The 16,874-nt window shown below is 35.4% G+C and overlaps 1 protein-coding gene across 5 annotated transcripts in view; it reads left to right on the forward strand.

The window, feature by feature from the left end:
• OCA2 (OCA2 melanosomal transmembrane protein) overlaps window positions 1-16,874 on the forward strand; it is a 183,982-nt gene that overhangs the window by 144,825 nt on the left and 22,283 nt on the right. For all 5 annotated transcript variants that reach the window (XM_050979330.1, XM_050979327.1, XM_009085383.4 and 2 more), the window contains one exon: window positions 2,065-2,158. In XM_050979330.1, the coding sequence (XP_050835287.1) occupies window positions 2,065-2,158 (94 nt within the window). The remainder of the gene's footprint in view (window positions 1-2,064; window positions 2,159-16,874) is intronic.

Genomic DNA, 16,874 nt, shown 5'->3' on the forward strand with positions numbered 1-16,874 from the left:
GTTTCAGCAACATCAGCAGAACTCCTCAGAGGCAGGATCTCTGCACTGAGCTCCAGCTTCTTTGCAGTGTAAAATCCTTAAAAACAGCAAGTAGGAAGCAGGTCACCTAGCACAGCTCCTAGGAGAGCAGAAAGAAAAGAAATTTTTAAAAACCATAGAGAGAGACTTAAATATACAAAATAAAATGTCTATTTGGGACTAGAAGGAGTGGGAGCGGAACACTTTTCTCATCTCAAGAAATCTCCAATATTTCTGTGACTTCCTTATTCCATAGTGGCATCTGCTCAAGAGCTGCTGATGAGAAAATAAAACCAGTCTATTGTTCTTAATAGGTGTTGCTTAGGCCATTCACCTGAGACAACAGATATCTTTGTTCAGATCTCTACTCCAGGATGAAAATCTGAGTTTGCTGCCTAATGTGTGTTGATAATAATTGACACTCCTGAAATAAAAAAGAATCATGAATTTTCTTTGGACTCAATTGGAAAAAAATCTGTCATATCAGGGTTTTTTATTGTAAAACTTTGGCTTTCAAGAAATCAATTAAAATAATAATAAAAAAGTCCTGAGTGACTTTTGGGTTTTTTTTTTTTCCCCTCAGATTTGTTACTCTGTCTCTATAATGACCAGTCAAAACCATCTGAATTATAGCACTTTTTTTTTTTAAATACAAGAGTGTTATATTATTTTTTAATAATATTTTTAGACATCTGCTAATTTTGTGTGCACTTTCAGGTGCAAAGGCCATAGCAGTACCACGTGTGAATACATGGAGGGAATAATTCTTCTGCCTTTATTCTGAGATAATTTTTGGTACACTGATCTCTGGGTGACCCAAAACATTTACTGAATCAAAACAATGAACTGAAGCATTAATAACATTATTCTCAAAGTCAGACCAGAAGAGTTTTCTATGGAGCTAAATTTTTTAACAGAACTAAAGTAAGAAGAGTAACTACATGCCAGTGGGAGGGAGGAAAGGAAAGCTCCTGCTTAGAATAATGGATTGTTAATGTCATGATGTATGGCAAAAGAGATGACTTACTGAGTATAAAAAAAAAAATCTCATAGATTGTTACCTTTGTTCAAAACTTCAGTTAAAGAAAAGGATGTAGGAGTCACTGTCACTTCCTGAGTCATGCCTTAGATCAGAAACATTTGCAGGAGCCATCTGCTCTGTGGAAGTCAAGTATGCAGCATGTATAAGTCTGAGGTATGACTCATGGGAATGATATAGAAAATGGGTCACTCTTTCTGAGCTCTGAATACCTGACTTCTCTTCGTTGCAAGATTGTTAAAAGTTTAGAGAAAATGAAGAAATAGATTAATTTCTGGAAAAGGTTTGGGAGAAGAGAAGTGAGGATAGATGCGCATTATAAGTTGGCAAATTGTTTTTCTTTGTCGGGTTCCTCTTGTGTGGGGGCTTGTATAAGTTAATTTGGTGAACTTCACTGAATAAATTGATGTTTCCTGGTTTATTGAAGAACCACGGTGATTAGGTAAACGAAGCCTGTGATCCTTTTGCCTTAGGAGAGAGATGTGAAACAGATCCATTCCCCTCCATTGTCACACTTACTTTGTTTTAATTTCTATTGAAAAACCCCAAACAAATCTTACAAACTACTTAATTTATCAATAAAGAAAACACTACAGTGTCAATATCAAGTTGGAATCAGGAAAAAGGTATCCATTTTTCTTAGCATCCTCAAACTATCTCATCTTTTCACCTCATCTGATGGCACCCTCTAGTTTAGTTAAACTAAAAATCAACATGTTTATCTGAATACATGTCTCTAGTGTAATTTTCTTATTGGTGCTATGTTCCTTCTCTATTTTTCTGGCCTAAGTAGAACCAGGGAGTAATACCATGATTATATTTCAAAGCATGAAGCTATTTACAGGATGTGGAGGTATTGACTGTGTGTTTCTTTCCAAACCAATATAAACAGAAATTGATTTTTCATTTTGTAATGAGTACATCTTAGGCCTTCAACACAGAATAAACAGAGGAGGAGTAAGAAAGAGACCACAACTATAAACTGGTCTTTGTTTTCTGAACTGCAGGTAATGGAACATTGATTGGAGCATCTGCAAATGTTGTTTGTGCTGGAATTGCTGAACAGCATGGGTATGGCTTCTCTTTCATGGAGTTCTTCAGGTACATTTTTAAACTTCTTGCATCCAATCTGTTTTTGATTTTTTCTCTCTTGGCAAACAATGAATCTTCTAAGGAGAAAAATCTAGAGAAAGGGTGTATAAAAGATACTTGTGTTCCTAATTTGGTTTTGGCAACTGAAATGCAGGTGGAAGACAAATCACTTTATTTTTGTATAATGTTGATAGAATGCATGAAGCTCGTGGGAGCACAGTGGAACTCCAGGAGAAACAAAGCCTTCAAAATTCCTGCTTTGATCACCCTCAGTCTTCAGCTTTGTAGAAATTGTAAATTTTGGCTTTATTGTAAAATGCAGTTTAAACCTAGTTTCTCATCTGCACATATTCATGGATGTTCTAGCATCAATAGAAACTGGAATGTCCTAATTAAGACTGAGTTGATTTTTATTTCATGATCCCACAAGTAAACTATTTACTTAAAAGTAGTTACTTCTTTTGACCAGCTTCTTAACAACTATGAATGAAAGTGTGATGAGCATCCAGTTTGGCTCAACTCAAGTTGTTGCCTAATAATTGTTTAATTAATAAGTAATAGATTTTTTTAATAGTGGAGTTTTCATTACAGGTCATTCATCAGCAGGTTTTTAAAGGACAAGGTGTACTTAATGCATACAACAATTTAATATTTTTCCAAATGCTTCCCATTTTTGAGATTGTGGTAGAACGATGTAATTGGAAACTGGTAAATAAGGACAAAATACAAAGTTCAAGTTTAAAGTGTAGTTGATTTAGCTAAAACATAATTCTTGATTTTTTCTACATATTTAGGGCAAAGGATACTGTTAAGCTCACACCAATTTGTTTTTTCTCTTTACTTTGTTTACATTGTTTATTAGAGTGTGTCGGCTCCATCAGCTTTTTTCTAAACTGTTTACCTCAAAGCCCTCAAACCTGTGTTATTAATATGATTAATCAACTAAGTCTTGGTTGTCAGGATGTTTGAGATTGCAGAACACTCTTATGTAGTACACAGTAATGGCCAACAGATTTCCTGGAAATCAATCCCTTGCACAAAAAAAAAAAAAAAAAGGTGATGCAGTAATATTGGGCTGGTTGATTGCACAGTTCATGTTTCACAGATTTTGACCTTGGCATTTGGGGATTTAACTTGTTTGTAGCATTAACAGTGTGTCCTCTATGTAGTTTTTGTATTGAAATGTTCTTAAAACATCTCTGAGACTGGCTGAGAAAACAAAGATGTAAAGCCTGGCTAATCTCTTCAGTAGTGTTTACTGGAACATATTCTTTGGTACTGATGACAGCAGACAGATGCTCCAAAATTGCCTTCTAGACATTTGCTTTTGGTGGAAGTGATTACTGGGGAAGACTGTAGTCACCATGAACAGAATGTGTAGTGGTCTCAGAGAGGTAGCAATGGATATTAATTAGCAGAAAGAACATAAAAGCTCACTTTTTCTGGCTGCCTTTTAATCACTGAACAGGCAGAACATGAGCTTCTTCACAATTTGTGCCAGAAAATATTTGTTTCAGTCAAATGTTCACAAATTGATTATATTTTAAGGCTTCTCCTGGCATCAAGAGGTGTTTTGTATATCCCTTGAGGTTTTTGATTTTGCTTACTTTTATTTATGAAGGTTGCCTCAAGGTGTAAAGTGAATTTTTTGCATTTCTTCCCCGTTTGCCCAAGAGTACTTAGTAGGTTTCCCATCCCCATTGAGGGGTCCTCTGCAGTGCTTCTCCCAGGAGACACACAGATTTTTACCCTCTTATCTTGCAAACCCCTGGAAGTCCCAGGGAAAAATCATGGATACCTTGTTTTTGGAGATGATGACCCTCTGCCAGCTGACTTTTGTTAAGATGTCTTTAGATCAGCCTGAGCCGGTGTTGTTCTGCCCTTCCCAAGTGTCTCTGCACAGGAAACCCACGCCACGTCTGTCTCAAGTGCCGTGTCACACAGCAGAGCACTCTGCTTCCAATTCACTTCCTTCCTAGCTGCATGCTAAGCCAAATCACGCAAACGTGTTTAAGGGAGGCCTTTGCTAGAAGCAGCTTTTTTGAAAACCATGTTTTGGCACAGTGGTCCGTAAGAAGAGTTTCAGAGAGGGTTGATAAGCATGTCTGGTGAGTACACCTTGATAGAACTGAGGGCAAGATTCTATGGAAGTTGTGGGTTCCTCATGCCCATGCCATGTGGGTTCCACAATGCCTCTGTGAGCAGGGAGAGGAAAAGGAAAGAGGCAGGTTCCTTGCTCTGTAAGAGGGTTCGTGGGCTCACAACCTTTCCTTTGTGTGTCTTTGCACAGTGGGACTTGGCATGGTTTGAGGTTTCTCTTCTCTTTTTAAGAAGGTAGCAGAGGCAACCCAGCAGATGTGTTGTGCAATGCTATTCTGCTGCCCAGCCAGAGCCAGAGGTGGCCAGGTGTGATAACTTGCCTAGAATGCTGATGTCTTACCAGCTTAATGTGCTTCTCTCTGGAGATCCTTCCTCAGGAGAAATCCTGTTCTGGGGAGTTCTGTGTGTCAGAACAACAACTAATTGCTTCTTTCCCTGGGTCAAGAGTCCTACTGCCTCAAGGACCTGGTCCTCCACACATGGGTGAAAGGGGAAGACAGGTCTGGTGTCCCATTCTCACCATCCAAGCAACTCAGGCCCATGTGCTGGAAGTGCTGTGCCTGTAAGGTGGTTCCAGTAGGATGGCATTTAGGTGGGAAATATTATACTGAGAAAGAAGAGAGAAAGGAATAAGGTTCCCTGTCTGTGTTGAAGCACCTTAAAGCAGCCTGGTGTTCAGAGTACACTGCTGTTTGAGGAGATACCAGGTCATATCCACGCATGCCTGGCTGTGAATGTGCTGGCAAGTGTCACCAAATATCTTACCCAGAATGCATTCAGATCTTGTTCCCTTCTCTGACATTACCCATTGACACATGAACCATTTCTGTCTGAACAGTGCTTACAAAGGAAATAGCAAGATTGCCTGTGTGAAAAGATCTTTTGGCTGCCATGAATTCTACTTCTGTTTCCAGACCCTGTGAGGTTTTTTGATTATTCATTTTGTTCCACTGTAATAAAAAGATTCACATGTCATTTAGAATATATAACATTGTACTAAGCTTAATTTATCACCATGAAAATTTTTTAATCCTTGAATCTGTTAGACATGTCAGTAGAAAAACAGAAAGGATCTCCTACTGGTGTATCAGCATCAAAAGGAAGAATAGGGCATATATGAGACTCATTAAATGGGGAAAGGACCTGCTGACAAGGGATGTGGAAAAGGCAGAAGTTCCCAGTGTGATCAGCTGCACAAAGGCCTGCTGGAGACCAGTCACTAATGCTGCTCTCCAGGCTTCTTGTGTGTCCCAGTAGTGCCTTCCAAGCTCAGCCACTTAGGGATTCAGCTTTTAACCAGCCCCACAAATCTGAAGGCAAATAATGAGTGACTGCCACTGGATGATTCATTTGGAATAACTTAAATTCAAAAGGAAAGAAAGCAATGTTATGACAAAAACAAAATTGAAATTCATAAGAGCAAGTTCAGAATAATAATTTCCTTAAAGGTGCTCTTGCATTTTTGGAATCAGGACAGCCAAATTATGCTCTTGTTGAATTTTGAAAACTTCCTCATCAAACTGTATTTATGTGTTCTATCTTTCCTCCTGAAAAATATGTTAGATATACTTATATGAAATATAGGTAATCTAATTAAAGTAATATTAATTATAATATTAAAATTTCCTTCCTATAATATTTCCTTATCCTTCTAGTAATTTAGAACTGTACATGATAGAGCTGAACATGATATTCCAGTCACAGTCCTCTTCTTTTTTCACATTTAAAAAAGATAAGATTTAATTCAGAATGTGGAGTTATTTGCCTTTTCTTTGTTAATCTAGGCAATATCAAATTCCTGATCATTTTGCTATTCAGTGTAAATCCAAGTTTCTTTCATGTTACTTACATGAGTTTGATTATTCTGTTCTCCCCTCAAATTCTTATACTTTTCCTACATTGTGGACACAAAGACAAGTAGTTAAGTGGTAGAAATAGAAAAAATTGCGAGCCCATGGGGCTTGGAAAAGAAGTCGGAGAGCAGTGGGATATTTGCTGTATGTGGTCAAGAGTAAATATTAGAACAAGCAAATATCAGAGCAAACAAATGATCATTATGTCTCCAGACAGAAGTGTAACTATTTTCATAGTCTTGACCATGCAGAAAAATCAGATACATTAATAATATGAAGGTAATTAATCAGAGACAGTATTTATGAGTAAGCAGAAGGCAGGGAAAGATAATCTTCCTATTATTATTTTAGTCAAGTTTTAAAGAACTATTACACCTAAATAAGAGCTTAACATAAAGGAAAACCCCAAATCTAGGAGAGTACTTTTCTCTTGGCAAATGATCAGATAAAGACATTGTAGTCTTGTTGCTTGGATGAATTCTAGAGATTAATACAATGATTTTATATAAATTCTGAATGTAAAATAATCATCAGAGCTTTACTTTTTCTCAAGGTTTTCTCAGTTTTTTCTCTTTATTTTTTCCCAATGATAAATAACATTGCAGATGTCTCTTTTAATATAGATGCTTCATTTCATAGAAGTTTTAAAAATTTTTACTAACATATGTCTGAGTTTGTTGCAATATAGCATTCTGCTAGGTCAGACCACCTTGTGGAACATGAAAATGATGCACAGAAATCTTTTTGTTGCCAATGAATAATTTGATTCCAGCTCCATAACATAAGAAGTTCTTATTGCTGTAGACACTTTAATACCCTTTTTTTTACTTGCTAATATAATTTACAACTTGACTTTCATTTTCTCTGCAAGATAGGCATTTATAACCTTATAAAGATACATAGTATTTCAAATATAAACTAACTTATTTTCCTTCATCCTATTGTAATTCAATATTAATCACCCCTCTGTGTCCATGATGTGTGATGTCAATAGAAAAAATTAATCACACATAAATGATGAACATATTTGACAAAAATATGAAATGGGTATTATGGGACATACTCCAATTTTATGTCAAGCAAATTTTGGCTGACTGTGCCTATATTACTGTGCTGGTCATGGGAAGAATGGATTGGATAACTCTATGTAGTGGATAGGAATGTGGGAGAAATAATTTGATACATGAGGAAATCAGTCTGCCCAGAGGAAGAGGTTATGAGCCCAAGAGCCTAATATAGAGTTACAGTTGTAAGGCTAGCTTGATATAATCCTGAAGGCATTGTGTGTATTTTCAGGTTTTGCATTTTTCTGTCATTGCCCTCCCTTCATACACCATCTGCAGAGCAGAATAAATATCCTCTGTCTTCTCTGGAAATAAAAATAATTTGAAAGTGTCAAAAATTTTAGTTTCTGAAAATAGCTTAAGAAAAAACAGGTTTTATCATAGAATTTGTTTTGTGAGGTATTCACAGCAAAAATAATTTCAGTAGGATATCCTATTTATCTGTTTATGAGAGCACTCAGAAGCAAAGGCTGTGTAACAAAACTTCCCATGAGAAGTGTCATAAGTGGGAGGACAAATATTATGTTCTTTGCCACCTCCTGTGTATCCTATTTACACAACTTATAGAAAATAACACTTTTAAAAAACCCATAAACGTCTCTGCTGGGTTATGTGTTAGACAACTGTAGTCCTTTTCATTCCTGATAATTTAATGTCTTATTTTTCTATTTTTTTGCTATTAACACCTCCCTATGCCACAATTATGCTGTTGCTCTTTTAAAGCTGACTCTGAGCAGAATAAAATCAGCTCTACATTTTGGATATGAATTTTGGTGATGGAGACTTTGGTTAAGAAATGTGTTATCAAAATACCCAAATTCAATTCACCTGTGGACTTTCTGATCAACTGCGCAGCTCCAGAAGAGAGAATCTGGGGGTGTTCAAAGTACCTAAGGAAGAGTCAATGAACTGCTGAGAGAAGGTTTAATGATTATGATGCAAGAATTATCTCAATCTCACTTCCCACTACTCTTCTGATCAATGAGAAGGAGTAAGTGGTCATGGATTAAATGTTGGTAATTGACATAACAGAGTTCTTCTGTTCAAATAAGTGCAAATGGAGCACTTGAATAAAGCACTTTCAACAAACATGCATTAACACGTGGGCAAGTCTGAGGTTTTCACTACTTTTTCTTCATAAAATTTTTATCCTTAGAAATTCTTAGAAATCTGGATCTCTCAGGTTTATTAAAGCTTTTTTTTACATTTGTCTTGATTTCTTTACATGTGTAAGAAAAATATTAGAAGGATTTTTTTGTGGCTTATTTTAAGAATAAATTACAAATGCAATTGCATAAGAAAATCTCTATCAGATTTAAGGAACCGAGTTTAACAGATGCAATCTAGATTTTAACATCCTAGTCCCTGTTATGACAGAAAGGGCAAAACTATAGACAACTTTCAGCTGATAACTCAACTCAGTAGAAAGGTAGTTCAGTATGTGTTCATCTTAAATTATTAAGTTCTAAGCTGGTTTTGTTAAGAAAAATGCCAGTTTTCTTTCAGCTATCTAACAACAATCATTGCAATATTTTAAAGCTTCAGTGTTGATCTAATAACTGCTCTCAAATAAACATCATATTGACATCTGTGGCAGCTCAATGAAATAAATGCTGCTTATTTTAAGTATTTGCATGGCTTGCATCAAACCCCATGAAAGTAAGTATTCCTGCAACAGTGGTGCACAACATTTTTTCCTGAGTTATGGGTGGCTTGGCTTTTTCATATTTCTTCTGATTTTATGCAAACAGTGTAAATGGAAATGGGAATGGATATGGATTCACCTTTTTTTATTTCTAGAAAAAAGGGTGAAAAGTAGTATTTTGAACCTTTAAGTAAGAGGAGGTTTCCTTTTCTAACTTGAAACATGATTTATCTTTACCATGAAGTTTTCATGGAACTCAGAATGTTCCTATGTCTTCTGAATAGAACTAATAACTTTAAATTGTTTGGCCTGTGGACATACAAGTATTACTTTTTTCCTTCTCTTATTGTGAAGTCTTTTATATTAGCTTTTAGTTTCTAATAAAGAAAAGGGGATTTAAATACTTGTCTCACTCATCACAAAATAAGGCTATGTGATTCAGGTATTAAAATTTTTAGTATGGTTTTAGCCTTTAAACTCTGTGAAATGTGTGTTTCATCCCCAGGGATTTTGATAAAGGACATTTAAAATGCAATTGCAGTGGTCCGGTGTTTCATTGGGCTCCATGGGTAGCAGTGATCCTTCAGATGTGTCACTTCAATATTACAGGCTAAAGTCATTGAAGCAGTATTTAATCATAGGTCATAGAAAAAATCCATAGATTCAGATTGGAGATCTTCCCCTTTCCATAGAGTCACAGAGGCTGTTGACTGCCTCTGGTGCTGGGCTTCCCACGGGCTCACATGAAGATCATCAGTCCAGAGCCTTCCTTGCCAAGCTGCTCCCTGGTTGCTCTGTCCCCAGATGTTGTTGTTGCAGGGGCTTTTTTACCCCCTGGGCAAGATTTGGCATTTGTCCTTGTTGAAGTTTAAAAGTTCTTTTTTTTTTCCCCAGTGCTTCCTTTTGTCCAAGTCCTGCAGGATAGTGGAATTGCCTTCTGCTTTTTCAACCAATATGAGATTATAGCCTAGAAATTTCAGTGTGGTTTTGCACAATTGTTTTGGTATGATAATATCCATTTCTATTCAAAATGGTGCTAATGTAAGGAAAGAACTTTGCAAGTATCTATTTGTGTTGAAATGGCAAATTTGATTCAATCTCATGTGTAACTCTTCTCACTTGATCCTCTGTGTTGATATCATTTAAAATTAAATAAACCCAAACCCTAAATATATCTCAAACAATTTCCAAGAAATAGAACTGACTACAAAAAGTGGGCATTAGTTAATTAGGTGAGGTTTGTAGCAAGGAAACAAATAATAGTAAAATGTGATATATGCAACAATATTACACAGTTTAAGAGATATATTAAAAAAATAAAATGTTCAATTTGTATAATATTTCTCATCAAAACATTATTAATTGAACACTGGATCATAAAATCCTCAGTTTCAAATTTTTCATAGTGAAGATGTAGAGACTGGTTTAAAAGTGATTATAAATTGTATAGTATGTGCATGCATATATCCACGAAACACACAAATAAGTTAAAGTAAAATTTTATTGACATAAATTTTGAGTTCAGGTCAGTAACAGTCAAGAATGAATGCTTGTACCTCAGGTGAATAAAATAAATGTAACCCCCTATCATCAAGATATTTGACTGTGTAATTGCTATCACATAGAAACATTTTTTAGAGAGGGGAAAAAAAGGTAGCATGTTGAGGAGTAAACACAAACCATACCAATCTAAGAGCCAGATCAACTGTTTTGATGCTAAAATATATTCTTATTTTAAATTCTGAAATGTTATATGCCATTTAGGATGTCTTATATATAATTTCTGAATTGCCTTTTTGGGTTTCAGAGTATTTTTCTCTTTCACAGCATAAAGCCACTGTTTCTAGATTCCTATGAATACAATGTATTAGATATGAAATTCAGATATCTTCTGACATAAATGACTATGAAAGAACACAGAAAAAAGTCCAAGCCACCCCAAAGTCCAGCCAGGTGAGGGCATGTGTGCACTAAATAGGACTGTAATGATATGTGAAGAAGTCTGTGGGTTTTTTTGTTTTGTTTTGTTTTGTTGGTTTTTTTTTTCAAATCAGTGGTTCTTTGGAACACAGCATCTTTGAGGTAATCAGAAATTCATAAATTTGAAAGGGTATGCTCAGGAGTATTAAAGGACAAGTTCTAAAGAATACTGCTCTGTCATACAAGTGAGTAATTGATGTAATTCTGAAAGCACTTCCCTAAGTATTGCATGGATGCCAACTGCTCACATTTCTGGTGTATTTGCTGGTATAGCTTTTTCTTTCTGAACAGTAATATATGTATACATAATATGCATTAAATTATCCATCCAATTCTTGCAGATATTCTTAGTCTACTGGCATGTATCACTAAATTAAGTGAGGAAAAAAGTAGCCTCATGAAAATAGAGTATAGGAAGAAAAAATAATTTGGACTGCACTGAAACCAGGTGCAAATTTAATTTTTCTTGCTAAGATGAAATGCAGGGTACTGATCCTGATTTATTCTGGAAAGCATATTTGCATCCAGTATGGATGGAAGAATTAGGGAATCTCTTACCTGGGAATTTATGATCATGTTACTGTTCCTACCAGTATATACAGGTTATAGGAGTGATCATAGTTATAGAGTATTATGTTAGAAATTGCATGCCATAGATCTTATAAGTCACAAAATGTATAAAGCAATTTAACACCTTAAAAACAAATCAATGAACAACAAGGAGAGTGGTAAATGTAATATATATCTCTATTTTCTTAACACAGACCATAACCCTTTCTTGGTTACCTTTTATAAGTACAGGCTACCAACTAAATCAATACCTAATAACTTCCCAACAGCACTTGGAATGAAAATAATTTTAAGAGTAATGATTTCTAGATGGTTTTTTCAGTGTCAGAAAGCAGATATTCTGCTGTGTTTCTGCAGTGCTACTCCTATAGAAACTATTTTATGATTTCAAGATATCTTGGATTATGATATTTTTATGAAAAATTTCTTGAGGTATCTCTAAAGCCCAGGATTTTATAGCAGATATGATTTATACTGAAAGGTGGATTTGAAAATCAGAATGTCTGCCCCAAAGAGAAGTGTAGTACTTCTTCAGTGTCTCTTTAAATAGCAGTCATGTAAAAACTGGAAAAATTAATTACTGGAAAAATCTGCAGAAAACAGCTTTTCACTGAGAGGTGATGAAACTTAAATAAAACTTCTTTGCTGACATGTCTGGCCATGGGGTTTCATATTTTACCACTACTAATATGGGCTGAAATCATAGCTAAGAATATTCACCTTTCCAGCAAGCTTTTAAAAGGCAAGTAAATTACCTCATTTTTCATTTCACTGCATTTAATTTCCACCAAATCCTCTCAAACTAGTTTGAGTGGTTCTGTAGCTAAATGCACAGAATTTCATGGTTAGATAAAAGATAATTAAACTAGGTGTTATCCAGTCTTAGGGGTTTCTGGACTGAAATAAAATAAAAGAAACTCTATTTGATTAAACTTCTACAGTAGAAGGTAGGAGTTGATTTGTAGCCTTTTTTTGCTTTTGCATTGGGGTAAATATGCTTTTGTTAAATGCTAAAAGGCACAATCTGAAGGTCATATGTACCATTATGCTGTTAGGCTTGTCATGATTGTGATTTAATTTTTTTTTTTAATGGAGCCTATTAAATCAGAAAGCAGTTAAAAGAGGTCAGTGCATTATTCTCCAAGATAATTCATCAATGTCAGCAGTGCTCACGAGAATGTGGGCCATGTGTCAGGAGCTATTGTGTCCATGTCTTGGCTCCACTGTGGTCTAGCACTCATGTTTCATTGCAGATCTTTAAGTAGAAGGTTTGATGGTGCCTTACCTGATCCATAAGTAAGTCTGAGTGAGAAGAAAGGAGTGTCTACAGTCTCTCTTGGGTGACACCACTCTTGTGACCATGCTGGCTGATATTTCCAACTTGTTTTCCTAGCTAAGATCAGAGGTATATTTTCTAGCAAGAAAAGAATTAGGCCTGAAATAGTTTTTGCTGATTTCTTCCACCACATCTTTGAGTTATCAATTGGGCTGAATTTCTTTTTGTTGCCATCTCAGTATATCCAGAGCATGGAAAAGGAAAAGCTGTTGGTAGATGTGCTACCCAGCTGACCAGGGTGTTGTGTGTATCTCTGTGTTATATAAGGGGAGAAAAATCTAATGCAGAGTCTTAATTTTAGTTAATTTTTAGAAAATATTTACCAAAAGGAGATATTTGCCCCAAATGTGGGAAGCTACTAATACATTTTAAACTACAGAGCTAAAACATGATTACAAATGGAACAGATACATTAAAAAAAATAAATGAAGTCCATGCTCCTATAAGCATGGTTTTCTGAAATGTGCAAATTATTTCTGAAATCACATCGGCTTTTGTGCTCCATCCTTTCTGTGGTTCAACTAGTCCAGACTGGCTTTCTTTTTCACTGGAACTCTCTTTTGGGTATGAGATAATATTGGTTTGCCTGTAATTGGGGTACAAGTAATTTTCCCTCCATGGTATTTGTTATTCCAGGATTCATCCATTTTTTCTGCTAGACACACTTCAGTGATGTATAAAGCCCTTTTCTCTCCCTATGACTTTCTGGGAAAAAAATCCATCTTTGTTGGTGCCTTATAGGCAGTACTTCCTGTAGGGTAAAAGGTATTCTCACAGGCAACTAAACAATTTGGCTGTTGGTGTCTTGTTAATTGGTCTTGAGTGGTATCTGGTCCAAAAGTAGTTAATCATATTGAGATTAGCTATGGGGTTGCAACATGTGAGAGCTGTGTTTGCTGTCCTTCAGGCTGCCAGATCACATGGCCATTAAAGCCAGTGCAAATTGCCCACCTGTAAAGAAGAAAAATATGAGCTAATATTAATCCTTCTAAATATTAGAAGTTTTCTGTGTATAGACTTGTGCATGGGGCAGGATTTGCTGGAACTGTTCTTGTCTTTTTACACCACTTTCACAGCTGTTTGTATTTAATGACTTTTACATGCTTTAAGGGTTTTCACCTATTTTCCAATTTCTTTGTCAGAAAAACTGGCTGCTACACATGCTTCTCTTGATCTTACCCTTTTTGATTTATTCCTGCAGGCCTTTCTGGGGAGGTTCTAAATTGATGCCTTGTGCCTAAATCCTTTTGAAAACCAAATGCAGAAGCAGTACTGAAACACTGTTGCCTAGTTTGTTAAATTTCCCTGAAAATTTGCCTTTCTGAAGGCAGGCTGGACTCTTTGAAAATTTGATTGATATCCCTGCCGTTCATTGAAACTTCGTTTACTGATTTTTTTTTTCATTGTGACTGAGAATTCTTGTGTCTTGAAGGGGATTCCCTTTGAAATAGACTGAATGGCATTTTTGCTTCTCCTAGTGTAGCAAGGACCTTTTTAGTACTGGAAAGTGTACTTTTCTCAGAAAGAGCAGAAGTTTGTCTGTAATGATAGTGATAAATGAAATGTTAAAAGAAAGAAGGTGGGCAATGTAGCTGTGAATAATCAAACCAGGGAGGAAAGAAAGAAAATTGAGAACATTCCAAACTAGCAAAGGCCAAAACCCAGTAAAATTTAAAAAAAGCCAACAAAAAACCCCACAAAAACAACAAAAGAATTATTCTGTCTTTCTTAGATGCAGTGTATCAGTGAGGACTATTTATAGTACAGGCTATTTGCAGTGATTGGGAGAACAGTCAAATACAAGTCTTTTCCTCTGCTTTTTCTGCTTTGGTAAGAACTCACTGTAATCAGTGGTCTCTTTAATTTAAATTTGAAAGACTTTGGATTGTGGTTGATATTGATATTTCCATGTGCTATTTCCATTGATTATTGCAGCCAGCATGTGGTCATTAGCATATTAATAAAATAAAATATTTTCTATTTTTTCATAAATAAAATTCATGAAACTAAAACCAGTTTAGATTATGTCTCATTTTTAGACCTCTCACCATATGGATTATTTGGCTTAGTGGCTAATGTGATGAGAAACAGAGCAGTAGTCTCTTGTATACATATTCTGTCATGTTTTGTTCCTTAAATGTTATTTTTTAAAAAATTTGCTTTTATTTATCACAGGTATGGGAGTAAACTAGGGGTTTTGGGATCTCTGGGCTTTCATTCTGAAGTTAAAGCCTGCCACCTACAAATTGTGCCTGTTTGACAAGAAAGGTTTTATTTTTGAAGGTTTTGCAGTAATATCATTTTGACAGATTGATTGTGTAAGTCTTCATGTTGCTCTAATAACTCCTTTTTAATGGGAGAACTTTAATTGATGTCAAACTCAAAAGTTCAGTGACAGATAAAATGTCTGCTCCTAGTAAAGAGGTTAAAAATAATTGACACTTTTACATGTACAGAATAAACTGCCATAAAAATATTAATTTCTATGTCTATTCTAATAGGAAGAGATAGAAACAAGTTTAAAATGAGTGGTCAACTTTTCCATAAGTTTTGAGATAGTGAATAGAATTCTATTAATAAATACAATAAACAACCATTATTGAAATAATTAAGAAAAACGTGGTGAGCTGGTGCTTGTAAAAATTACTGTTGCAGGTGGGGTAGAATTACAGGTTTTGAAATCTCTAAGTTTTCTGATTATGTAGAAATTTCAAAAATAATTTTCAGAAGAGCAGCTAATTTCTGAACTATTTTAGTGTAGAAAAAATTATTAAATTTATTTTTTTAATTCAAATAACTATTTTAAAAAATCCACCCTTTGCTAAAATGCAGTGCTACCTCATTTGCAATGTGTTTTTCCAACACTGAGGATGTCTGCCTAGGAGAGCCCTGGAGAGGGGTGAAATGGGATTCTGGGCCATGAATGGAAGGGAACTCCAGGGAGGTTGTGCAGGGACACTGGGGTCTGTGGGTGCCCTCAGGGCCATGGTAATTTGAAGTGTAATTGAAAATCAGATATTTCCCAACATGAGCAGTGTCTGCAGGCTATTCTTCCTGGTATGTATCAGCTCATCAGATACAGCACAAAAGTCTGCACACCTACACTCATAAGTGTCAATTATATGATAATGTTTTAAAAGGAGATTTTAGCCTCATTAGTGGCTTTTTAGGTCACCTTTGAGGTGAACCTTCACCATGGAGAAGTTATAGATTTTTCCTATGATGGTGTTACTCTAGAACTTTCTGCCTTTTCCTCATAAGCAGCAGGACAACTGTTAGGATACTTGACTTCAAATATGACTCATCACAGCCAAGTTCATCCATGTAATTCAGCCTGTTCATTTGTATTCCTTCTGCAAACAGTGGAAAGGAAAGGGAGGAATTGTCCTGACATTTTGAAGGGATATCCTGAGATGGGGAGAATTAGCTTTTTGAAGTCCCCTTTTTTGGCTGACCAGAACAAACTCTATGCTGTTTTGTTACAAAGCTAATAATGCATATTGTATCTTAAGTAATTCATACTTATATGGTTAATTTTTAGCAGCTCTAAAAAAAAGCTTTCACTGTAGCACATTACAAAATAAATACTGACTTTGACTTTTACTACTTCCTGATTTATGAGAGTTAAAATGTAAAAACTATCAATTTATATTGACACATTTTAATGGTATTTATACACAAATATTGATATGTCTATGAATACCACAGTGAATGAGAAGAATTATGCATCAAAATAGTGTACTTAATTAAAAGTTAATACTTAAAATTTTTAATTAACATTTCATTTGAAAAAAAATCAAATTAAACCCACATCAATGTGGAGATAATTTAGTCTCCAAACCACCCTAATGCTATCTTCAGTTATTGACCATTTCAAGCACTAAATTTTCTTGATATTTTTTATTCCAGAAAAATGTAGAACAAAGTGGATGAATACATTATCTTAATACGATTTTTATTCTGGCCAGTCTTCATGTGACAAAATTATCTTGATTCTCAATTCAGCATTTTACCAGAAGATGGGCTTCAGCTTGAATTGCAATACCTGATTTGATGAGAGATAATTGTCTAAGCTCCCATCTGAGCTCCTGGTGGGTATGTAAGCCTGTACTCACTTGCCTAAACACACTAAATTTTCCACCTTCTGCTGTGGGAACTTAGACAAAATAAACCTCTT

This window comes from Serinus canaria, chromosome 1, assembly GCF_022539315.1.
Source record: "Serinus canaria isolate serCan28SL12 chromosome 1, serCan2020, whole genome shotgun sequence".
NCBI classification, from domain to species: domain Eukaryota; kingdom Metazoa; phylum Chordata; class Aves; order Passeriformes; family Fringillidae; genus Serinus; species Serinus canaria.